The following is a 24,080-nucleotide window of genomic DNA, read 5'->3' on the forward strand; positions in this document are numbered from 1 at the left end:
TTATATATATATATACTTACTTACTTATTTATCTGGCCGTCTAAAAAATAAGGGGAGACTGCGATATCTGATCGAAGTAATGAATTAACTGACGAGGCCATAGCATTTTCCCTAATACGCCGTGCCGTCGATCCGGCGAGTACCATAGCGATTACCCTCAGAATATATACTTTAAGAGAATTCCTATATAGTGTCGCGTCTGTTAAGATATATAGTATTCTTAAATATTAGTATCGCTGCTATAGCTGAGTTAGCTGAGTTTTTTAATGAAATGAAATTGGAAGCTTACTTCTTAACCACTGCACCATAGCTCCTAATTTGACGAGGGCCTATTTAACTATTTATTCGACTTTTTTCAAGAATTCCAAAAAAAACCATATCACGTACGGTAGTTGCGCATTTTTGTTAAGGATCATATGTACGCAGGGTGTGAATATTACATATCGGGCAATACAGCAAAAAAATAAGTCTTGGCAGGGTTTCCTACTCAGACCCACCTCAAGGCCGGTGGGGCCAAGCTGAGACTACTGCGCCGCCGTCACTCAAACAATATACGTCTCATCATTGTCGTCATTCGTCATGGGCATCTTCCCGAACTTAGAGATCTCATAGCAGTGACTCCTTCATTCCTTTGCGCTGAGAGAAGCTGGACGTAATGTCTACGGCCACGCCTACAGCTCAAGAGAGGGACCCGAAAGAAGGCTACAAAGACGAATCTTCCGACGCCGATTCCGACTTCGAGAACGACTTGGCCGATCAACAAGCTCGCAACTCCACCGAAGTAGCTGAACACGATCGCGGCCTCCTGGATGAAGAAGAAGAGAGGGAGAAGCTGCTGATAGCTGGAGGTGCACAAAAAACCTCATCGAAAGGCTTCTTCGGCAGGAGACAGAAAGATAAGAAGCTAGCAGAAATTGAGCTCAACGAGAACGAGCGGAAACCTCGAAGATCACACAAGACTAGAAGAGACAAGAAGGGCAGCGGTAAAGATGAAGAGGGCGAGCTCCTGTATGAGATGGAGGAAGGAGGCGAGACCTATGACACAAGTTCGCAGGCTTCGTCCAGCTCCGCAGAACTGGAGAAGCTAAACTTGGCACACTCTTCGATGTCGAAGGTAATTCCGATGAATATCACTGTTGGAACAATGCTGATGCTCCTCTCACAGCGTCGAAAGTGGGCTCTCTGGCACATCATTGCTATATCGATAGCAGCACTCTTCGTAGCCCTCTCATTTGGAGCCTACCAAGTCACCCGAAGCGCTCGTCCAGCACATCTATCTCTCCTCTCCAATGGCTCGTCTACCTTCGCACCTACAACTATCCTCATCTCCCTCGATGGCTTCCGAGCTGACTTCCTCACCCGAGGCATCACGCCGACCTTGAACCAATTCATAGCAGAGGGTGTGTCCCCAAATTACATGAAGCCTAGCTTCCCAAGTGTCACTTTTCCGAACCACTACACCCTTGTGACCGGTCTCTATCCCGAATCCCACGGTGTGGTAGGCAATACCTTCTGGGACCCCGATTTGAAAGCGGAGTTTCACTACACAGATCCAGCAAGAAGCATGCAACCTAAGTGGTGGGCCGGAGGTGAACCACTATGGGTGACAGCGGAAAAGCAAAATGTCAAAGCGGCAATACACATGTGGCCTGGATCTGAGGCTGGAGTGGAGTATGGCGCTACATACGTGGACAAGTTTAATGGGAGCGAGGTGCTGTCTCGGAAGACTGAGCGTGTTCTCAGCCTACTGGATCTCCCCAGTATTGAAAATGAGCTCGTGTCAGAGCTACGACCGCAATTTATAGCTGCTTACGTTCCCAATGTTGACCACATGGGGCATAAATATGGACCTAACAGCACTGAGGTCTGGGATACTATTTCAAACGTGGACATGATGCTGCATGATATCTTCATGGGGCTTGAGGAGCGAAACCTGACAACTCTCGTCAATGTGGTGGTGGTCAGCGACCACGGAATGGCTACAACCTCGACAGACCGTCTGATTCAGCTTGACGACCTAATTGACCTTGACCTCGTGGAGCATATCGATGGTTGGCCCTTGTACGGCCTACGTCCCAAAAATCCTATCGACCTCCGGGGTCTCTATGATCGCTTACTGGTCGAGTCGCAAAGCAGCGGCAATTTTGAGGTCTATCTGAAAGAAAACATGCCTGAAAGGTATCACTTCTCCAACAACGACCGCATTGCGCCTCTATGGGTGATACCAAACACCGGTTGGGCCATTGTCCACAAGGAAGATTTCGATGTGAAGAAAGCAAAAGCGAAAGGCGAGACTTACAATCCCAAAGGCCTACATGGATATGATCATGAGCACCCATTGATGCGTGCGATCTTCGTAGCTCGGGGACCGGCATTTCCACATAAGCCTAATAGCAAGCTCGAGAACTTTCGTCAGTTGTCTACCTTCAATTTTGTCAGAGTGGATCTAACAAGTTCTCAGAAAACACTGAGGTCTACAACATTGTGTGCGACTCAATAGGAATTGAGCCTAAGCCCAATAATGGCACATTCCGCCTGCCACTCAAGCCAATTGGCCTTCACTCCGAAGAGCACACCTCTACAGAAGATGATCTCCCAGGCCTCCCAGCGGAAACCTCTCATATCGATGATTCGCCCACAGAAGCCAATGAGCCCGAATTGGCCGCTTCTCCAGTGGAAACCAATGTCCAGAGCGCCGGAACATCTACGAGCGACATAAAGCCCGTCGATTCCGTCGATACGGATGTTCTCAACGACCCAGCACTACCAGAAGGTACTCCCCAAATGAAGCAAGTTGATATCGTCTTCCAAACTGACAGCTCACAGACGAGGAACAATCAAAAGAGACCAAGGAAGAAATGAACAAATTTTGGGCTCTGGTCAAAGCCAAGATGAAGGCTGCGCAACAGTGGGCGAAGGAGATCATTGCGAATTCGAAAGCAAACCATAAGGGTGCTGCTGAGCAAGGGAGTGAGTCATTTGACCAAGGTGATGCCCCCTCGTAGATTGTTTACCATCGGCGTTTGTTACGATTGGCGGTTGGCTTGGGTTAGGTGCCTTAGCGTTTGTGATCGGCTGATACCCTTGAATTTTGACATGTGAATTATAGAGTCGAGTCGGAGCATACTACCTCTCAAGTTTGATGAATGGTTTCCCAATCACTAAATGATGGGCCCTTGGCATCTGCAAGACCTTCTCAGCCCACGATCAGCCTTTCACAGCTGCGTTTGCATTCTCTGCTCCCAGCTCTCTCAGAGTCGGTGCGCATGCAGACTTTGCGGTACTCTCATGGCTTGGCCTTTCACTGCTTAGTCACAGATTCCATTCAACTTCTCTCTTTGCTTAATTTCTGCTCGACCTGCAATGTCGATCGAGTTCGGCACGTCACTACTCGGCAATCGCCCACATGACTGGCCGTGTTGGCCATTTGCTTGATTCAATACATATATAGTCTCATTCTCTTCTTCCGTAAGACAAAGAACCGGAAGCGATAGCTCCACGATGGCAACGTTTCCGAGTTGGAATACCTTGATGCCTGTATTACCTTCATCTAAGTCGTGACCTGCTTCCATCTTCACACACCGTCCAGTCAATACTTCAGATCTCCAGCTGGCATCTCAGAAGACAGTCGATGCTTATGAAGACGTACCCAATCGGTGGGATGTCCCAGACTCCGCGTGCCTTCTTGGGAACATCGAATGCGTTTCCCTGCGAGGACAAGATGGAGGATATATTCCAAGTTGGTTTTTGAACGATGGAGTATCGATCTGGATGGAGGAACGTCGCGGGGAGAGAGAGGCATTACGCTCACGAGGGAATGGGACGCAAGAGAAGAGTGACCTTCCTCAACAGGTTGCTTCTCTCACCCTTGAGATTTCAGATATATCGCCGCTTACTTGGATCACTTCCTCCAACAGCAGAACAGATTATCTCCTTGCCATCAGATCACCAGCCTACGACGAGTCCTACCACGCAGCCAGACACATCAGGACAGTAGCCAATCCATTCAGAGAACGTGTCAGCTTAATCTGATGCACAGCCAGATTCCCACTCTAGCCTCACCAGTGCTGTTGATTTCGCTCAAGAATCTCAGCCTGACGACTTTTCGGTGGTGGTGTGCAGGAAAGAAAGGTCCAGCCTGATCTTTTCTGCTACGTAGCCACCGAAAAGTTTGTTGAGACAGCTTTCAGACATGAACAGCGCCTTGGAGCCATGTGCTTATTTATTCAAGAGGCAGCCAACAACCACAATGCTTCCACAATGCTATCGCAACTAGTCATTGATTACGCCAAGCCAGGATCTCATCTTTGTCAATGCTCCAGCTGTGCATCTGATCTCACCACGACTTTGAAGGAGTAGCTCTTCGAGGAAATGCAGGACCAGGTCCGAGATCACACTGACATCTCCGACGAATTTCCTCTGCAGCCACGGGAAGGCTTCAATCACTTCGATCAGTGATTCAGTGCGGGCTTCTCCTACCACTTTTCCAGCTCGTGGGACTATCTTGAGCCCGTTGACTCTAGCAGATCTGCTACCGATGACGTTCCAAGAGGCCAATTATCACGAGTAGGTCCTTCGTGAGAGAGCGACCTTCCTTCTTTGGGCGCTATGAGCAGAAAGTGTGATTTCAGGTTATGTACTTGAAACCGTCCAAACGAAGACTCCTTGAGTCTCCCAAAATGCAGATTATGAAACCAAATTCTAGGAGCGAGGATTGGTATAGTGAGGTATGAAGATTTCAGATATTGCCGGATACCAAACAACTTCTCATCTCATACAAAGACGGACTCAGCGACTACTGAATCTTGACCTATGCAAAGCCCAAAAACCTATCGACTGAGCTTTGCACATGCCAATCAGCGACATGGCGATTTCTTTCCCTCTTTTCCCCCCTTCTTTCATGTTCTTGTCATCGAGAATGTCAGAAGTTGCTGGAACGTTTGTTTTGTTGCCCCCGGCTCTCCTGCCCAAGGTGTCACCAGCTCTCATACTCGGGATCTCAATTGCACTTTTCGCGCTCCAGACGTCGATGATGAAGGGAAGACGGCAGCGTCAACGAGGTTGCCTTTGACTACACAATTAGCATACGCCAAGATTCACCGGTCTGCGAACGCAATGTGCCAGCTTTCAGCTTATCGCACAGTCCGTCTCAATTTAGCATGCTACATCAGATCGAAGTCTAAACTCTTGCCGCATTAGTGCTCGCAAACAGTGAGGCCATACACAAAACAACGCATGCACAAGTAGATATGTAGATAGATGATTGGGCATATCCAACACTGGGGCAGCTAAGACCTTTTTGGACATGCAAATAATCCAAAAAAGGCTCCTCAGCGCTAGAAAACTCCCATGTCTAAGCGACATGCCCTGGAGTGAAATAAGGCTATATACAGGTGTGGGTGGGTGGGAGAAAAATGATATGGCTCTGAAAGAGACGAAATCGAATGAAGAGCCATTGACAGATGCAAAACAGGTGGCTATATAGCTCGTACTGGACACCTATCCCCAACCCCTTACCGAGGTATCAACAGGGGTACTAATAAGGGTACCAACACGAACGGCTAATCAAATAGCCATCAACGCTATAGCCTTATAATAGACCCACTAACTCACAGTCCTATTGTTATAATTAGTACTCGCAAATAGTAAGACTATATATAAAATAACGTATATATAAGTAGATATATAGATAGATAATTAGATATATTCAATACTAGGATAGCTAAGACCTTTTTGAATATATAAATAATTCAAAAAAGGCCCCTTAGCGCTAGAAAACTCCCAAATCCAAGATGTCGTTTAAAGAGGGTAAAGGTCTCGAGAAGAACTTCTAACGATATCTATCGCAGTAAATAATAGAGATTAATAGTACTAGCGCGGATGGGCTAAAAGATACTAATATTATAATAATACTCTAAGTATATAAGCTAGGTAAGTAATTATATATAGACGATAGAAATCTAACTTCTAACGATCTAGCAATTAGATCTCGTTATTACTAAGGCCGACGTTATATACTAATATTATAGTCTCTCTATAAAAGAAATAATTTAAATAATAGCTCTTAATACTAAGTGATGTTAATATCTCGCGAAGGTTACTAATAATAATCTCTCTAGTAAAGAAGAAGCCCCTTAGCTAAAATAGCGGTATATTAAATAAGACTTTCTACTTAAAGAGATAATATAAGACTTTAACTACGTATACGTTATTATCTAACATAATTATCGTAAGTGTAATTCTATAGCGAAATAAGTTCGTTTTAGACGCTAAAAGCGTAAATTTCAGATAATCATTAAATAGCCTCACCGAGTAATGTGTAAGAAATCATTTATCGAAGTTCTTCTATTGAAGGTCTCGCTTATTATAAATAAACTCACCTACGCGTAGAAATATCGCGAAGGCGAGATAAAAGAAGATATATAGAGTTACCTCGGTATGAGTTAACTTATTAAAATAAGAAAGAATTTAAAGTAATAAATCCTTAATAATTAGACGCCTTTCTTTTATATCAGCTTCGTTACGAAGATATTAATTATCTATAATAATGCGTTATAACTAAGGATAATAAAATACTAAGAGATTATTAAATTCTATATCTATATAAGCTAACCTAAGACCAATAAGATATATTTTTATAGACTTCGACTTAACGCGGCGAGTACTTAGATTAATAATTTAGCCCGTAAGAGCATTTATAATTACTAAAAAGAGAGATTGAATCTCTATTAATGCGTAATAGATCGTATAGAATCTTACTAAAGTTATATATATCTTTCTAATTTTAATAGCAAGTTCTTATTAGAGAAGTCGTATGGCCTCTCGAGATAGTATAATCTGATTATATTAATATTCTAGTGGGTCTCGCCCTATTTCAGCGGAGATATAAGACCTTTCAGCTATAGATATACGTTAGTAATTTTTCGATATCGAAAATATAATAGATTATCGATTAGCTAATTAGCCTTCGTAGATATTTAAGTAAATACTATTATAATATTATAAGTAGCTACTAGTATAGCTATATCGCGTAATAGGGCTATAACTAGCCTATATATAGAGGATTTACGTAATTCATTAACGTTCGTCGTTATCGCAGTAGAGAACTAAGCGGATTCTTATAATTAATATAGCTAGCTCTATCGCGTAATAGACGGCCTTTATTTCTTTAAATTATATATCTTTAAAACGATAACATATAACTATTTTAATGCTGAAAACGTTTTTAAGCTGATCGATTAAATATAATCAGATAATCGAGAATGTGTTCTTTCCGATATTCTAAACGTATCGATTTATATATATTATATAACTCGATTATCGACGTAGCGTATTAAGGCGACGCTATTTTAGTACTCTAGAAAGATATCCCACTATAGTAAGTCTCCCTCTATCGCCTATAATTTATACGATTATTATAAGCCTTAAAGAGCATTAAAAGTCGCCTTAAGAATACTCTTTCTAAAATCACGACTTTAACAGCGAAAGAGAGAAAACTAATCGCTGACTCGAGCTCCTAATATAAGATATTACCCTTTTAAAGGTTTTTAATCATAATTCTTATCTTAATTAGCTTATCCAAGAGGATCTCGCCTATATATAAATACTATCAATTCGATTCCTAGAAACTTAACTATAAAATCTATAATATTCTTTATATAATTAATTTAAAGGCCTAATTCGCTATATAGTTAATCGAATTATTAAACGTATTAGCTACGTTATTATCTAATAAAAGAATTATAAAGAAATCGTTTAAATAGTAAAGTACTATTTTTATAGAAGAATCGCGATTAAGATTTAAGTAAGAGCCTTTATAAAGAGATTAAATAGAAATAATAATATACGTAATCTAAATAATAGATATTTTCTTTTTAATAGCGTTTATTATAATTAAAACTAAGTAGCTATTAGTTTAATATAGCGACGAATATATATCTAAAGACATCTTTAAGTCTCTTTTGCGAATTAGACCCTTGGCCTTTCTATAATAATACTACTACTACGTTTCGTATATAGCATATTTTAATACACTCTACTTCACCTAGATATCGTTATTAACTAAGTAGCCATATAGGAATAAGAGGTTATAAATTCGTCTCCAACCTTCTTATATTTCGATATTAAATCGAGTGGCGAATAGACGTGTGGCTTATTCTAGATTAACCTCGATTAAGCGTACTGCTAGAGCTACTTTTAGAAATTCGTTAATAATATTTAGAGTGCTTAACGTGCTGATAGATATTTTAACTACGATAGACTAAGATATAGCCTTAAAACCTATCTTAGCGCTCTTCCGAAGAATAACCGAAATAATCTTAATAAATATTAGATTTAGTGATCGTTTAACTATTTAAATTAATTATTAACTATTATAATCTCTAGTAAGTATTCGGTTTAGTAGATTATATAGGCGTATAAGAACCTCTTAGTATGTACTGTAGCGACTGGCTCTGTGTACTCTGAGTTTTCTATCTTAATAATATAATTATCTAATAACAAATGATTAAAACTACTTATAACTGAATTTAAGACTTTAAGTACTTATCTATCGAATAATTTTGCTAATAGATTATATAGATATATAAATAAATGCAGCGCTCGCGAAAATAGCTACCTCTTTGAAATTCTTTAATTTCTTCCTTCGGCGGTAACCTTACTGGGGCTGGGCGTCCGGATTTAACTTGCTATTACTCGCATAAGTCCTTTAAGTATAGAAGGTTCTTATAGCTCTAATTTCGCTTTTGGTCTTGATTATCTTAATTATTCTAAATATGTATAGTAATAAAACGAGGTAATAAGTGAGAATAAAGTTAAATCTTGGTGTAGACAGCCGTGTGACGAATAGCTACGCATATAGGTCTTATTTAAACCTTTCTTCACGCTAACGTATATAAAGCGGCCGCGACTATCGAATATATATAGAAGTAGTATATTATATAATTATAGCCATTAATATCCTTTTTCCTTAGTCGGTAGTTATATATGAGCTAGTTTAACGAAATTTTTGATCTTAAAGATCTTGAGATTTATTTGAAGTACTTAATATTTACACTTCGAAACCTTTTAGCAATACTAAAAAGGCTTCTTCCTTTCTATAACGAGGACCCTCTTCTTTCTCCCGTCCGATTTGGTCGAATAAGTTTAAATCTAATATATCTAAGTAACGATAACGTGACTGCGGTTATAACGGCGGTGGTGGCGATGTAACTTATAACCCTTCCTCGTAAGGATAGCGTTTTTCGCTCCTCTTGCCTTGAATAGCTGGTCTTCATTTTGAAGATCTACTTTGTAACAGGTGGGGCGTTTCTCACCTGGTCGGGCTCATATCCCGATGACGTGTCGTTCGGGTGTCCTCGCGGGGGGGTTTTTGGCCTTAATGGCCTTAAGGCCTTTTTGGCCTTAGGGCCTTTTGACCTTATTGGCTGCGTTAAGGTCTTTTTGTAACCTTAAAGCGGGGGTACACGTTTGTCGCTTTTTGGACCTGGTAGTGGGCGGGGCCTTTGAGTTTAAGAGTATGAGTATGTTTGTGGTAGTTGGATAGTCTTATGGTAGTTAAATAAGGCTATTTATATAGACTCAACTATGAAGAAGAAGAAAATAATATAGCTCTAAAAGAGACGAATCGAATAAGAGCCATTGTAGGTGCAAAACAGGTGGCTTATAGCTCGTACTGGCACCTGTCCCCAACCCCTTGCCGGGGTCCAACAGGGGTCCACGGGTCCAACACACGGCTGATCAAACGCCCCAACGTTGGCCTCTAATGGACCCCTCCCCCCACTTTGCGAAAAGAATCGCAGCCTCCCCAATAGAGGTTTGACTGGAGACTTACTTTTATTCTGTGTTCCGATCCTATCTTCGTCTTTAAGAGCATGTTTACCTCAGGGCATCAATACACGTCTGTCATTTTGACTTTCCAAGCAGTGAGCAATTCCAACCGGGCCTTGCTTTCAGTTCCCAAGATAGAGAAGAGTGTGAATTGGCGTGATCGAGTGACCTTTCAGAGATCCATCATTACAACACCCAATGAGAACTAGATCAGTCGCTCACGGCCTCGACCATGCTATCAGCATGACAATCATCGAGCATCCCCTGGCTACGATCAACAAGAGACTTGTTAGACAATTCCTGTTCTTGTTCTCTCTTTTCCTTCTGCGGAGTGTTTACAAAAATAGCTTTGGATATGTCAAAAGAGGCTTTTGTCCCCGAATTGAGCTCTGCTGTGAAGAACAGGCTGCGTGGTTGAAGTAGGCCTGGATCAACGAGAGGGAATACAGGAAGCAGAGCGAGGGAGAAAGAGAAGCGAGAGAAGGAGAAAAAGAGTAGTGAGAGAAGGAGGAGAGAGGGAAGCGAGAGAAGGGGGAGAAAGTCAAGCGAAGACCTGCACAACTATTCAAACATCCTTTTCCCACCTCATCATGCCAAACCCCAGCAGCCGAGACCGTGCCGCATTCACAGAAATTCTGGACAGTTGATGCACAGAAACATTGTGCTCCCAAAACACCTCATCTTCCGAGCCATGCAGAGCAACCGGGAGTTCGACTCCACGCAAAGGTTACAGAATCTGAAGCCCAGCATACGCAAATAGAGTGAGCCGCTCCGAGGACCTCATCGAACCCAGCAAGGAAGAGCCATGGGCACCTATTGTCTAGTTCAGTGCTTATTTTTTTCACTTCTTAACACCCAACAAGCTCTTGGCCATCATGCTGTATACGCGTGCCCCGACCGTGCATACATATGGAAACAAGTGTACAGGCTGTCACACCCCTAAATTGGGCACTTTTGAGGATCTTGTAGGGGATGTTTACGTCAGTGAGCATGCTTCCTGGAATCACGAGATCTCAATATCTTCTTTTACTGCACAGCGTTTCGGCGACTGTGAGATCAAGTTGAAAGCGGAATATTGTTTCCTTTGTGAGCATGCTATTCTCTACCAATAGTCAAACGTCATAATCGCATATAATGATGAGCACATACCGCAACCCACGTCGAGGGAGGAAATTCTATTCTATCGCTCTCCATTGAACAGGAAAGCATGGCTGCAACGTCTTGCCTTCTCACTGCTTGCAATATTCACAAATCATAGCCAACATCATGACCGTTCAATCGGATGTCGCGGATCCGCCGTTACTTCCAACATCTGCACTTCAGATCCGCCAGTTGATCGGTAGCCTCGATAATGTCGATGAAATCGCTGTCGCTATCAACGCCATTGCAAAAGCCTATCAAGCGAAGACCAACGAGTCCAAGCCCGGCTCACAGCTGAGCCGTCAGGTATAGTCCACGAACTTTCTACATCCCACCTGATACTAGCCTACGCTGAAGATCGTCGATCGCATCAACGCATTAAGCCACATCCAGGATGTTGATGATGCACTGCGGAATCTTCACCGTATCTTTCAGGAAAAGAACGCATCTCCGTGATTTGGGGGCAGTGTTGGAGTCTTGCGATGCATGGCGGAGCGTGAATGGCGGTGACAAAGCGCATGCGATGTACTTTGGCAATTACTTTGATGCCACGAAAGGTAGCAGACGTCTCTCTTTGCCATAGCTACTAGTTTCTGATGGGTTCAACGGCACCAGGGCAGTGAGCCGGTTAGCAGCCTACCGCAAGACAGTCGACTACAATCAGGGTCATCGTGACGATATCCTTGGATGCGCGTGGGACCATGTCGAGCCAGTCCACAACTTCCATGCTGAAGACTGGTACCGCGCATACACGCTCCTTCGATGGTTTTGGCGCAAGCAGATAGGGGCGCGAAGGGCCAACCAACACGAGGGGACATCGAAGGCCCAAATCAATCCAGCAAAGGCAGTCGAGTTCTACGATCCGAAAGACTTGCACGAAGGGACAGACGGATATCCCTTGGCAAAAAGATTCTGTCTCATCTTATGATGGTCCGGAATCACATATAGAGCTGTGGCCTTTGAGAGCAGAGGCGTCTATGACGGTGACGACACTCACTCTGACATGGGTTACACGAGCTGCCAATAATAATGCTCTCGATGAGGACGTAGGAGATGATGAGGAGAGATAAGGAGTTGAATGTGAAGAGCCGATTACATGATGGTCACCTAAGCGGAAGACTAATCTCGAGGATGCTTGGAAAACTTTCTTCTGTGAATAAGACCACATTCCAATAGAAAGCCTGCAGTCAGGCCGTCTAGGTCGCGAACGGAGGTCTTCCAGTCGTCACAGAGATCGTGGGGGCATCCTATCCACGCTTTTCCTTGTCGTGGCCTGGGATGGGAGTACAGGCAAGATCATTGGTGTCAGGTACATTCGAGCAGGAGCCAGGATATACATGGAGCAGCAAGCAGTGACATGGGCAACGAGTTAAACCCTTGTCTTTCAACTGTTATCGCATGCAAGGAAAAGGCTCATGCCAACTCAAACATACAAACCATCGCAGGATCGCGCACCGAATATGAGACGGAGCTCAGCTCTTCTAAGCGTCGCAAAGTCTCTGGTCATGGCAAAGCCACAGCAAGTCGTACGACTGAAAGCAAGGTCTCCACTGGCAAAGTGCTCGGTTTGCTTTCCACTCATTCAGGAGAGCTGATTTGATAACGAGGGAAAGCGCCTCCCCGCTTTCTCCTAGGGCCCTTCCCCCTCAAGATGTTGGTCTTCACCTTGCTGCTCCCGTCGTGCCTTCCCTTGTCCACATCAGGTGATAACCGTTTGAAGCCCACAAGCTCTACTCAAAGCAATCTAAGGTCACAGCATCGTTCACCTTCAAGTAGGTATAAAAAGCGATTCAGCTGATGCGCAACTCCCTCAAACCGTTACCAGTAAAGCGATGCGAGTTTGCCCGATAATCCTCAAGAAGCTTCATAGCCACCGTTGTGTTCATACGGAATTCAGGAAGCATTTAGCACCTGACTCCGTCGCCTAACATCTCCTCTTATTAACCTGCACAATGTATATCATAATGAATAGCAAGCAGGCGCCCACAAGTTCATGGATTCTTTCCCGCCACACGATCGCGAACTTAGATGATGCTGGGAGCATGAGTGCGGAGGAATCACGGCGTGTCTAAGTATTCTCGGCAAAATCGCTCAGGACCTGGTGGGCGGAGCAGGTTTGTACCAAAGGAACATCAGACTTTACGCAGAAGCATTCAAAGCTATCGAGCAAAAGCGTACGGAGCTCTTGGAAGAGTACTGAAACAGCGCTTGAAGTGCCAGCAACGACGGTACGAGGTGTCACAGGCGCGCTGTGAAAGGATCGCAGACGTGTCATCGCGGTTGCGCTGGCGAAAGCGAAAAAAGATCACAGTGGAGATGAAGGAGTGGATGAAACTAAATCGGTATCTAGAGATGTCAGGCTTAATACATTTGTGCAGGGTATCAACTAAGCCGGTTCTCAAGATACCAAAAGCAACGGCAAAGACTCACCCAAGCTCCCTAATGCCAAACGGAAAGCACGACTACGCCTCCAACACCTCTACAAAGTACTCTAAGTCAAATATCGATGTGTTCTGAGAAAGGTATTCTGGACGTGATTGTCCTTTCAATATCTTGGATCGTTTGTTTACCTGCTCAGCAATAGAAGCTAAACAAGGAGCGATTTCGGGGTCTCCATTATGGTACCGCTTGGCTTTGAGAAATCATGGCTTGATCATTCAAAGTCTTCATCGTATGGAAGCGTATAGCTGCTCGTAGGAGCGCCAAAGGAAGAGAATTTGCGGTGTATATCTTGGCATGAGTCAAATACCCAGCCATCTATATTCGATTTTTTACCTTGGCAATGAGTCAAATTTTCAGGCACATATAGTTCTTGCCAGACGTCCAAATTTCTATCGTTAGACATCTACTCTCCATCACCCGTACAGCAAGACTAAGCTCTCAAAGCTAGCATCCACACGTCTTTTCCACACTTGCTATCTGAAAACATTCCCTGGTACAGAGACATTGTTGCATTCTCACATTTCGGTATGTGATTTTATTGGTCCATTCTTACCCACAGGGATCTCGTATAAATACCCTTTATGTTCCTTCCCGTCTCGGAAATTTGCGACAATGTTGCCGGCTTGTTAACACTTTCCCAGATTGGGTACATATATATCCTCAGTCTGTGCACTCCGAGTCTGAACACAGTCATCTTGTACGTCTTCGACCATTACCGCACTTCGAAACTATACCCCTACGTCCAAGAGATACCGTCAACATGATCAACTCCACCTTCCAAGTCACCTTCGGCATCGAAGTCGAGTGCATCCTCGCCTTCCACGAGAGCCTCCTACGTAGATACCTTGCCACCATCAAAACCGACTGCAAGATTATCAAGACCGTTCCCGAGGATGTCCGTCGAAAGCTCAACCAAGTCCCCCAACATTACCTGGATGAAGACGCACGCCGACACGATGTATCACGCCAGAAGTACATGGGCTGGGGTCTTACAGCACCCACCGCCTACCCCCCTGAGCGCGATAACGTCAGCTTCCAGGACCAAATGGACATACATCTCGAAACTTACGGCTATCGAGCATACGGCGGCGAGGTCTTGCACGTTGCTCAGACTCTTTTTCTCCCGGATGAAGTCGAGGTCCACGACTCTTTCAACGGGGCAAACAAATACACCGACTTTTCGCACTGGCACGTGACGCACGAGCGGGGCCTCGTGGGGCTCGACAAGAGGGACTTGATGCAGCGACTGGAGAGACTCTCCAAGGCTGGAGCACCGGGCGATCTTAGAAAGATGCTCAAGCAACCGAGCATGACCAAGGACTGGGACACCCACCCTCTTGAACTGGTGTCCCGGGTCCTCCCTTACGATTCTGCCTCTATCGCCGAGGTACATCGGCACCTCAAGGCTCTCCAAGAGGGACTCGCGCACTTCGCTTTCGCAACCAAACACTGCGGATTGCATGTTCACGTCGGGCTTCCTGTGCCTACCAAGTGAGTTCACGTCAAAGCAGTCCCTGACTCTATTTCGATTCTCCAACCTGAAGGAAGTCATACTGACCCCAAACCTCCTTCAGTCACCTGGCAGGAACGCCACCTCCCACCTTCACCCTACCAACCCTGCAGCACCTGGCGTACATACAAGTGATGTACCAAGCCAAGATCAGCGAGCTGCACCCGACATCCCGAGGCGATGGCACGAACATCGACCTCAAATCCAACCTTGACAATTTCTACGAGGAGCCAGAACCTCTCACCGATGCTGAATACACCGCCATGGATGCCCGAAGTAAGCGTTCCATTGACGCCTTGATTCAGAGAGAAGATGCTGACTCCGTGATTCTCTTAGTCGATGCTGGCGAAGATCCAGACGTCGTCTTTGCAGAACAACCACCGACGTTCTCCTTCAAGAAGGCGCGGGAGAAGATCTTCGCCAAAGACATGACAATTGAAAAACTCTCGGAGCTCATGGGCGGGAACGAGAAGTGGAGGATCGTCAATTGGAAGTACGTTGCGCGGACAAAAGGTACTGACATCCTTCCTTTCCAATACCCCCCCCCCCTCCAAGCGTTATCGCCATTAGGATCGAGAACTGACCCCGAACTTTACAACAGGAGAAGCACGCACCCTCGAGTTCCGCCAACACGAGGGAACACTATCCCCGGTCGCCGTCGAGCACTGGACCGCCTTCGTCGTCGGTCTGGTCCGGTTGGCTGAACATCACAGTCGGTTTTACGGCTCTGCGCCGGATTACGACGGCTCGGGATATAAGTACCGAGAACTGAGTGAGGAGTCGAGCGTGTGGGACTTGATGGAGACAATGGAATTGGGAGAGAGTGAGGAGGAGTATTGGAGGGATGTGGTGGCTAGCCGGGCATAAGGAGGCTAGAATGCTGCGAACGAGGGCGAACGGTGTTTGGGTGTGAGGCTGTGGGGTTTTTGGGCATGGCTGTGAGGGAAAGGCTTCGGTGGTGTTGATGTTGGTTGGTCGTACCGTTCTGTTGGAAGGAACATGAGGCGTATCGGATGAAGTCGATGGAAGGAGTCTTTAGCAACGCGCGCTTGTCAGAGTTAGACCCAGATTTCTAGGGTAGCAACGCAATCCTTTATTTCCATGAGTCTCCACATAAAGTCCTTTCTGGTCATGCTCGTCTTATATAGCTCCCAGTACAGCTTGGTTGTGAAAGCGCGGAACCCGGGCACGGTATTTCGGGCAGCCAGATATTACACTGGGCAGCATACTGATCACTGCCGACTTCGTAAGTCTCATACGCCGATTCAGTACGTACTTTAAGCCTACTATACGTGCGTTTTGTACCCTTGCGCTCCATGACGTTCCGCAGCGAGTTCTTGTGAGTATTTCGAGGTCCTCCTTTGAGTAGGCCTTCTTCACCTCCCAGCGCTGAGTATCTCCTGTGAGACTAAGCCTTTTGAACGCGAAGCCATCATCCTCGTTTTCGATTGGCAAGCCAAAAGGCTTTTTGCTACATCCAAACCCCTGTCCATCCAATCCCTCTTGGCTCTCCACAGGCGATCTCACAAAAAACCATTTGGCTCTAGAAGGAATCGACAGAGATTAGGGGGGCGGCCCAATTCGTGGACCAGTATGGATGCCACGGGATTGAGGCCAAGTTCTTCGGAAATCGAATTCGTTCCAATGTGGACCGATGGGGGAACCCAGGTGACCAAAGACGTTGCTGTGCCAAATGACATGGTGCAATTGCATGGTTGGCCACAATTACGCCTGTCCGACCTCCACCCTCGACAGCGACCACATTTGCAATGAATTCGTGTAGTACAGGCAGCCCTGCACCTTGGCGCCGCATAAAGCACCATGTTCTCCAACCTCAGAATACTGCATGCCGTCAGTGCGCAGCGAGGTTCCTCCATGGGGCGTCCAGCAACAAGATCTTGGGAATGAATTACGAGCAGCCGGACTATCGATCCTGAAATATGATGGAAGTGATGGTTGTTGAACGAAGGATTGGTTTGGGTAGACTCTATGCTGCGATCGACCTAGGCTTTGGTTGCGACCCTACCAATGGCCAGTGCGGAAGGTTTTGGATCAGTGACAAGTGCCAGGTGCAAAACCACATTCTGGTAAGTACTGATGGGACTCAGCGTCAAGTGCTTAACGTATCGCCCCTGCCGCTGCTTGATTAAAGCGGGGAGATGGGGTCAAAAGGTGACGGGAAACGCGAATATACGGGAGTGATTGAGCTGGTCGGAGTAGATCCTGGACTGTGCGGAAGGGTATAAAGTTGTTTACCGTACTACTCAGTCCAGTTGCAGTATACACAGCTATCCAGTGTATATCCCTACTCCCGTCCGTGATCACACATCCACATCCACATTCCTTCACCCTGCCAGCCATCTGCAGATGCATACAAAAACACATAGCCAGTATAGCTTCCTCGGTACTGAGCTCGTAGCTCATACCATGGTACCACTGCTCCGTTCTCAGGTAATCGTCACGAACCCTAGCCCTTCCCTCGCCTTCCTACAAGCCATCTTGAGCGCCTGGTCCTCGGTGTCTGTCCACTTGACACTCAGCTCATCCCATTTCTTTACCGCATACTCCCGCTTGAAGGTCCGTTGCATCTCCTGCAGACGTGCCAGTTCACGCGGATCGCCTGTACCGCTGTACACCACTAGTAAGGTGCAAGGAGGCAGGAAGTCGCGAACCGCTTGTATACGGTTGACTGTCTTCGTAACCGCCTCAGCGAGGGCAGTGGAAACGTAATCGGTGGAGATGAGGTGAGAGTCTTGGGGGGTGTGGTCGGAGACAGCTCGCCTATTATCGTTCCACCAGCCGCAGAAAGCCGCTAGTTCTTGGAAGCGAGCCCATGTGAAATCCACGCCTCCACCTGGGATATAGCTGCCATCCTCGTCGCCAAGCACAGCTCTCTTGACACCTGCTACAACTCCAGCGTCATCAGGGCAGCCGATGCAGTATGTAGCCATGGAGCCAAAGTTCCTCTCTGGAGCGCCTTGGTCCACGATTGCACCTGTCTTGCCTTCATTGCTGGCGTTGTTTAATGATCCGGCTCTTGGCGTTCGTTTCAGGCGCTTGAAGATAGACTCTACGGTCGCCTCGCTCGTGCCCCATTGCGGACCTCGTTCGCACTTGATCTGCACAAGGTCAAGGCAAGCCCGCGCATCTTCGACGCTGTCGTGACCCTGAGTACCATGACCTTTCTGGATCTCACGACCTAGGTATTTCTGCGCGAGCCATTTTAAGGAGGATTTCATGGGTGGGCCGCGAGGATGCGGGTAGAGCATGGAGGTGTCGATGATGAAAGGATGGGTGAGCCGGAGCGCCATAAGGTCAGAGTTGAGGGAGTGGCCAATAAGTATATGTTTTGGTGTGATTTCTTTGAGCAGCCGATCTTGTATGTCTTTGAGATTGGTGGTGACGTTCTCGAGTTTGGTTGGTGTGATGCCGGAGTACGGTGTCAGGTAGTCGATGATAGGCTTGTCTGGTTTGACGAATTCATCAAGGAGGACGTTACCGTCCCACTCGACTAGACTGATCCGTGTCAGGGCCATCTCGCCACCTTCCACTATGCACATCTCGCAGTCTATGGCAAGTATGCTCCGGCCGTCCGTCACACTCCCTTTCTCGATATCCTCATCCTTAGCAACCCCATCCTCGAGCCTGTCGACTACCGTATCCAGCCAGCCGTCGTCGGTCGTTTGCTTGTTCTTCGTTCTTCGTTGTATACCTACTTCTTTCTCGGCTAGGGTCGTAAAAGATGCTGGATGCAGTATGTAGTCGTTCTCTTCGAGCTCTTCTGCAGAAGAAAGGAACTTGGTAATGAGCGTGCGCTTGTTCGCCCAATTCTTTCCCTCTCTTGCTGGTTTCGGGCCCTTAATCTGCTTATCCTCTTGTTTCTCTTCATGTGTCTTGGTAATGGCTGAGTTGAGCATAGCATGTAATGGCGAGTGCACCTTCCCATACTTCTCATCTCCTGGAGCTTTGACGGGCCAGAGATGGGAGAAGATATCTGCGAGTGGCTTTAGCGGTTTTGGCAACTTTTCAGGCGACAAAGGTGTGGGCAGGTATTCATCTGGAGACTTTGGAGGTGGCTTGATGTTGTATCCATTGGCTTCTAATTCGGTAGCTACAGCTTTTTCAGACTCTCTGCTACTTACCACAGAGCCATTGGCGCCATTGTAAGGCGCTGACGACTTGACCGAAGTCTCTTTTGGCGGATCTATCTGAATGCTGCCATCGAACATACCCTTTTCCAGCCCAGGTACCAGCAAGACCACGGCCTTCTTAACCATGCCATGATGCCTCACAGACACAAACTGCGGCGATGTAGCGTCTGCCAAACAGTAGAGTACAAGAGCTTGCAGGTGATTGATGTTTACACTCGTGTGTAATTTGTGCATGTCTGAGTAGCCTAGGCTGGGGTAGTTGGTCTTCTTCTGTTTCTTGCCTCCTCTTCCTACTGTGGTCCACTCTTCGGAGTCGGGCTTGTGCTCATCAGACCTTTGGTCTGCCGTGAGCTCACCACGCAGGTGTGCGATTGTTGCGCCGACACCAATGTTGCTGTCGCCGTTGGGTCCATCTTGGGCGTACTGAGCGTGCTTGCGCTTCTTGTTACTTCCACGGCCCATACTTGCACTTCGATTGTGAATCCCAAATGTGCGGTCGAAGAGAAACAAGAGGGGAATTAAGGTACTCTAGAGCGCCCCGGCGCCTCAGGCGCCAAGATATACTACGCGCTAGCGCAGAGCCGCATTAGTACAAAGCTTAACCCATTCAATCATTCTAATATAAATCTCCGGGCATTATAATTTTATGCCACCGAAAGTCCTGAACATGCGCTAAAACCCTTCATCTTGGCATTTTCTACCATTGGGGCATGAATTTTTGAATAGCTTCTAATCTTAACAGTGGTATGATTTTGTAGATATAATTAATAGGGGTATGATTTTGTAAGTTGCCATCTATGGGGCGGGTTGGTGTTAGGAATTCCCCTCCTTCGGCCCTGGGGCCCTTAAGGGTTTGCACTCGTGAAGTACGAATAACACCTATTTAACCCTTTAGCGGTAACTCGGGTTACTAACAATTGGGTGGTAGCCTGAAACACCCCAATGAATACCCTTCTAATGATTTACAGGTATAGGGATGTTGGTGGTATCTTACATTTTCATACCCCAAAGACTGTCGCAACTTACAAAGCATTTATACTTCCATTTGTTTTTGGTGAGGGGTATGCAAAGGGTTTGAAAGCGTAACCTGAATGTTAGGTAATTTGCCCATAAATCTCCCCTATGCTCGTGGCGATTCTTGCAACGCAGATATCATCATCATCATCATCATGGCATCTGCAGAGCTGTAGCGGCCTGCAATCAGTTGAACATGCTTAATAGTTACTCAATTGGCACCGTTGCAGATACCAGGCAAGACTTCATACCTAACCGCTTTCTACAGTACTTCAGCATCCTCAGCACCTGTTCACCCCAAAACCAGGATCTTCCCTACGTCGACCCTGCATACCACGCGGTAAAGTGCTATAGTGATCCAAAGCCCATGCTGTGGGTTTTCTTAAACCCTGTCATCTCTAAGACCCTCACCGCCTAACCAGGAATACGCTTTTCGCTGCTCTTGCCGTCAGCCTCCGAGGGTGAGCTGAGAGTGATCGGGCGTAAGCAAGAAAGCAGACGTATCGATACATGTATTTTGCGAGGAGAAATGATTCATTGTGGGAGGCTACTGGTGCCACCCTGGTCGAGAGTCTGTGAAAAAGTATCATGACAGTAAGACACCCCGCGAAGTGCTGACGAGTCTAAAAAGGTATGGAAACAAGCGACGGCACCCCCAAATCTCCCTTTACCATAATCTGAATACCTCGGTTGCGGCTCGTTTTTTCCATATGTATTCCCATCGTTCCAAAGACCTGTAGTCCCTCGGACGAAATGGCCAACCAACGTCCAATGGTTCTCCTCTGCCTTACGCAATACAAAAAGTGAAACACCATGCAAGAGCCAACAAATTATATCACCCTCGGTAATGGCGAACCTTTCCGCGACATGATAGCCACGCTCAGTCAGGAACAGTGTATGGCCCGCGTTGCGTGCAACAATCTCTGGACCCAGCTTTTCCGAGCCTCCCACTATGCCAAGATCTGAGCAATACGTACAGATACTCTCTACCACAAGTGTATTGTTATCTTTGCAGAACTCACCAATGTCTTGGCCTGGCCGCTCTGCGCGTTTGCTTGGTGGGATGTGTTGCATCCATGCTTCGTAATCGCTAATCAACTCACTGGCCTTGAAAAAGACTAATTTTTCTCGTAGCAAATCACTTGTAGTTGCCGGTATCAGAGTATGGGTGATTCATTATTGTTCAAGGCGTTGTTTATTTCATTATTTTGAGAGTGAGCGCCTCCACGTAGATATTAAATCAGAGATGCTTTAAGGACTCGATTTTGCGACGGAGCCTTCTGCAAATCGTCGCTCCAAAATTTGGCTTTCCCTGACCGGTACATTACAAGTTATTCAGTCATACGTGATTCCCACTCCCTAATCTTGGCTTTGATAAATTTGGCTCGCGTCTTTGAGTCTTTTCCCACAATATTCCCGTAATATTATGTAGACGAGGAATTTGAACAGCGATTATCACTTGATCGACGTACAATCGTGCACCTACAGTGCAGACGACTCTTGATATCTTTTTAGGTTCTGCATGGGAGGCTCGAATCGTGGATTGTGTCCTGCGGTCACGATGAGGGTCGTAAAGGAATGATTCCTCATGCTTTATCAATCTTACTACTCTGCTGTCAATAGCTGTCCAATCTGTGACTCAAGATGGACAGTCGTTGGCTCTGCAATGATAAGCAAGTCGCAAAGGCTGCAACGAAAAATGCAGAAAGTATCTTGTTAGTCTCGTGAGGAAAAGACGATCAGACATAGCATCGGAGTAGTCTGGGATAATCGAGAAACGTGCTTCTGGCGTTGCGAGTTCCAACAGGGCGAACATTTTATCTCTTCGGACGGAAGCTTGAAAGCCATGCATCAAGAACGTCAATTCCATAAGAGACGGGCCACTGGCCTCAAGTTGCTGCTTATGGGCATACCAGTTGGAGAGAACACCTACACAAGGCTGCTTCGGAGGGTTTTCAGACTCCTCAAGTTTATCTTTCATTTGTGACATTCGATAAGTCACGTCAGGGCGAACTTGCTTGACTGCTAAATGAGGCTCCTCAGGCTCGTCTTCCATGAAAAAGGGTCTTTCAAACTTCTTTCCGTTCATAAGTTGTACAAAGTATAAAGTGTCGACTTGTCTCTCTCCGCACTGAACAATAATTTGTCGCGACATGGATGCCTCTTGGACCACCCAAATACGTGTCCACCATGTCCTTCGCATCAATTTGGTAACAGCCGGCAAAGGGATTTTGACTACTTGATCCGGGATCCTCTGTCGAGGCGAACCAGTGAAATCCATAGCCACATCGCTATCCGCCGACTTCTGGTCCAACCATACCAACGCCAGAGTCGCATCGGCATAGATTCGCGCATTTAGAGTCCGTGTACACTTTTCTTTTCTTTTCTGATTGATGCAAATGGCGTCGATCCACAGATTTTTGAGACGAGAGCGCCCTCGAATGCGGTGAAGCGCTAATTCCAGGTTCTCCGTAATATGTAGGGGCACGTCACCAATGACAATGGCGCTTTCGCTCACTGGCCCAGACCAAGTGTAGGACAGAGCCGTGTAGTCGAGGTCATCGTAGTTCAAGCTCTCGACGACCAGGTCCCCGCGCAAAACATCATCGCCTGTGCCGGAAGCTAGGGCTAGGATACGGATCTCTCGCCGGTCTGTGACCAATGGGGCTTGTACGTAGACATCTTGCAGGGTCATGACGATGGTACAACCGGCAGGAGAGGAGCCGGCTCCAACTTTGAACTACAGGTATCTAGGCTCGTGGCGAGAGTCTGAATTCAGTATGTCTGTAGCTTGTGGGCATGCAATCATTGGAAGATAAAAAAAAACCACTAACGCGAGTAGGGTCTTGCTGTGCATTACTCAGTTCTGCAGACAAGCTCTCAAGAAAGGTACGAGGGTTAGATGGGAGTATCAACCCACCTATATATGCTAGAAATGCTCTTTAGCCATGAAAGAGAACAGACTGTGGTGGAGGGGCTGACAGGCTTGTGAAGGCTGTCAGCTGAGTCATCGACCAAGATGGTCTGCAGCCAATCAGTATCTATCGCTTCTTCCAAGTCGAGCTGAACATAGCAAGCTGGATAGAGATCGAAAGTCGCAGGCACTCTTTCCCTTTTCGTGATGCTTGGCTGCAACTGGCATTCTCATCTGACTAAGATGCCAGCGTCATTCAAAGCATCCGATGATGCCCTATTCTCCTTGAAAAGTATTCCTTAACCCCGCACATGTTGCATAACGCTGCAGCCAAGCACGACGAACCTCAATGTTTTATCCTATCACAAGCATCAGATGTTTTGCACACACAGCAAGATGGAAGATCATGAGAGTCAAAGCCTCCGCAGCTTGACGGACAAAATGAACGCAGCACACGTAGAAGATCCTTGTTCAGGTAGCGAAAAGAACGGTGCGCCTAATACCAAAGATAGTTCTGGGGCTGATGAAAGGCCTGGTCTCTCCAATCTAGCCGGCGAGCTTCAAAATCTGATCATTACCAATCTCCATCCCTCTGCAGCCATCGCCTTGAGCCAGACAAATCGTCATTTCCACTCCTGTGCCTATCTACACCGGCTGCCATCCCCCACAGTGTTTGATTATCTCCAAGAGAAGGAGCTTTTGCCAATCAAATTGGACGACTATGCTTGCTACACTTGCCTTCGTTTCAAGCCTCGACCAACGTTCGGAACAAGACAGACCAGATCTATCTTGGAAAAGTTGGGTCAGAGCGCCCATAAGAGGTATTGTTTCGAATGTGGCTCCATGCCCGGCAACCACTTACCCTGTTAAGTTATGAAAATTGATGGGGAGCTGCAGGTGCAATGTGGTGGTTGCAAGACTCTCCAAAAGCAATTCTGCAAGAGATGTGGCTGGTGCAGTAGCTGCATAGAAAAGAGTACTGTGACAGTGCTAAGGAAGGGTTATTGGGCTAAGCCTAACGGTGAAGCAAGCGAAGTGGTTCATAGAAACATCTGTAGAAACCATACTTGGGAAGGACCGA

At 46.3% G+C, this 24,080-nt stretch overlaps 8 protein-coding genes across 8 annotated transcripts; 5 read left to right on the forward strand and 3 right to left on the reverse strand.

Moving 5' to 3' along the window:
- Window positions 1–655: 655 nt before the first annotated feature.
- On the forward strand, window positions 656–3,005 carry HO173_010401 (uncharacterized protein; the record flags this gene model as incomplete). Its single annotated transcript, XM_037312286.1, has 4 exons — window positions 656–1,114; window positions 1,166–2,411; window positions 2,462–2,773; window positions 2,827–3,005. 4 exons carry the CDS (start codon window positions 656–658, stop codon window positions 3,003–3,005), a joined length of 2,196 nt encoding a protein of 731 aa, XP_037160872.1.
- An 8,357-nt stretch (window positions 3,006–11,362) lies between these two features.
- HO173_010402 (uncharacterized protein) lies at window positions 11,363–11,896 on the forward strand (the record flags this gene model as incomplete). Its single annotated transcript, XM_037312287.1, has 2 exons — window positions 11,363–11,525; window positions 11,589–11,896. 2 exons carry the CDS (start codon window positions 11,363–11,365, stop codon window positions 11,894–11,896), a joined length of 471 nt encoding a protein of 156 aa, XP_037160873.1.
- Window positions 11,897–14,170: 2,274 nt separating this feature from the next.
- On the forward strand, window positions 14,171–15,787 carry HO173_010403 (uncharacterized protein; the record flags this gene model as incomplete). The annotated part of the gene is made up of 4 exons (XM_037312288.1): window positions 14,171–14,901; window positions 14,985–15,196; window positions 15,257–15,433; window positions 15,522–15,787. 4 exons carry the CDS (start codon window positions 14,171–14,173, stop codon window positions 15,785–15,787), a joined length of 1,386 nt encoding a protein of 461 aa, XP_037160874.1.
- A 726-nt stretch (window positions 15,788–16,513) lies between these two features.
- Window positions 16,514–16,693, forward strand: HO173_010404 (uncharacterized protein; the record flags this gene model as incomplete). Its single annotated transcript, XM_037312289.1, has 1 exon — window positions 16,514–16,693. The coding sequence occupies one exon, from the start codon at window positions 16,514–16,516 to the stop codon at window positions 16,691–16,693; it is 180 nt and encodes a 59-aa protein (XP_037160875.1).
- Window positions 16,694–17,367: 674 nt separating this feature from the next.
- HO173_010405 (uncharacterized protein) lies at window positions 17,368–19,533 on the reverse strand (the record flags this gene model as incomplete). The annotated part of the gene is made up of 1 exon (XM_037312290.1): window positions 17,368–19,533. The coding sequence occupies one exon, from the start codon at window positions 19,531–19,533 to the stop codon at window positions 17,368–17,370; it is 2,166 nt and encodes a 721-aa protein (XP_037160876.1).
- A 966-nt stretch (window positions 19,534–20,499) lies between these two features.
- Window positions 20,500–21,159, reverse strand: HO173_010406 (uncharacterized protein; the record flags this gene model as incomplete). The annotated part of the gene is made up of 2 exons (XM_037312291.1): window positions 20,500–20,551; window positions 20,705–21,159. 2 exons carry the CDS (start codon window positions 21,157–21,159, stop codon window positions 20,500–20,502), a joined length of 507 nt encoding a protein of 168 aa, XP_037160877.1.
- A 565-nt stretch (window positions 21,160–21,724) lies between these two features.
- Window positions 21,725–22,780, reverse strand: HO173_010407 (uncharacterized protein; the record flags this gene model as incomplete). The annotated part of the gene is made up of 1 exon (XM_037312292.1): window positions 21,725–22,780. The coding sequence occupies one exon, from the start codon at window positions 22,778–22,780 to the stop codon at window positions 21,725–21,727; it is 1,056 nt and encodes a 351-aa protein (XP_037160878.1).
- Window positions 22,781–23,395: 615 nt separating this feature from the next.
- Window positions 23,396–23,869, forward strand: HO173_010408 (uncharacterized protein; the record flags this gene model as incomplete). The annotated part of the gene is made up of 1 exon (XM_037312293.1): window positions 23,396–23,869. One exon carries the CDS (start codon window positions 23,396–23,398, stop codon window positions 23,867–23,869), a length of 474 nt encoding a protein of 157 aa, XP_037160879.1.
- Between the last annotated feature and the right edge of the window lie 211 nt (window positions 23,870–24,080).

Source organism: Letharia columbiana (genome assembly GCF_014066305.1).
Source record: "Letharia columbiana isolate WasteWater2 chromosome Unknown Sc0000048_s0, whole genome shotgun sequence".
Lineage (NCBI taxonomy): Eukaryota > Fungi > Ascomycota > Lecanoromycetes > Lecanorales > Parmeliaceae > Letharia > Letharia columbiana.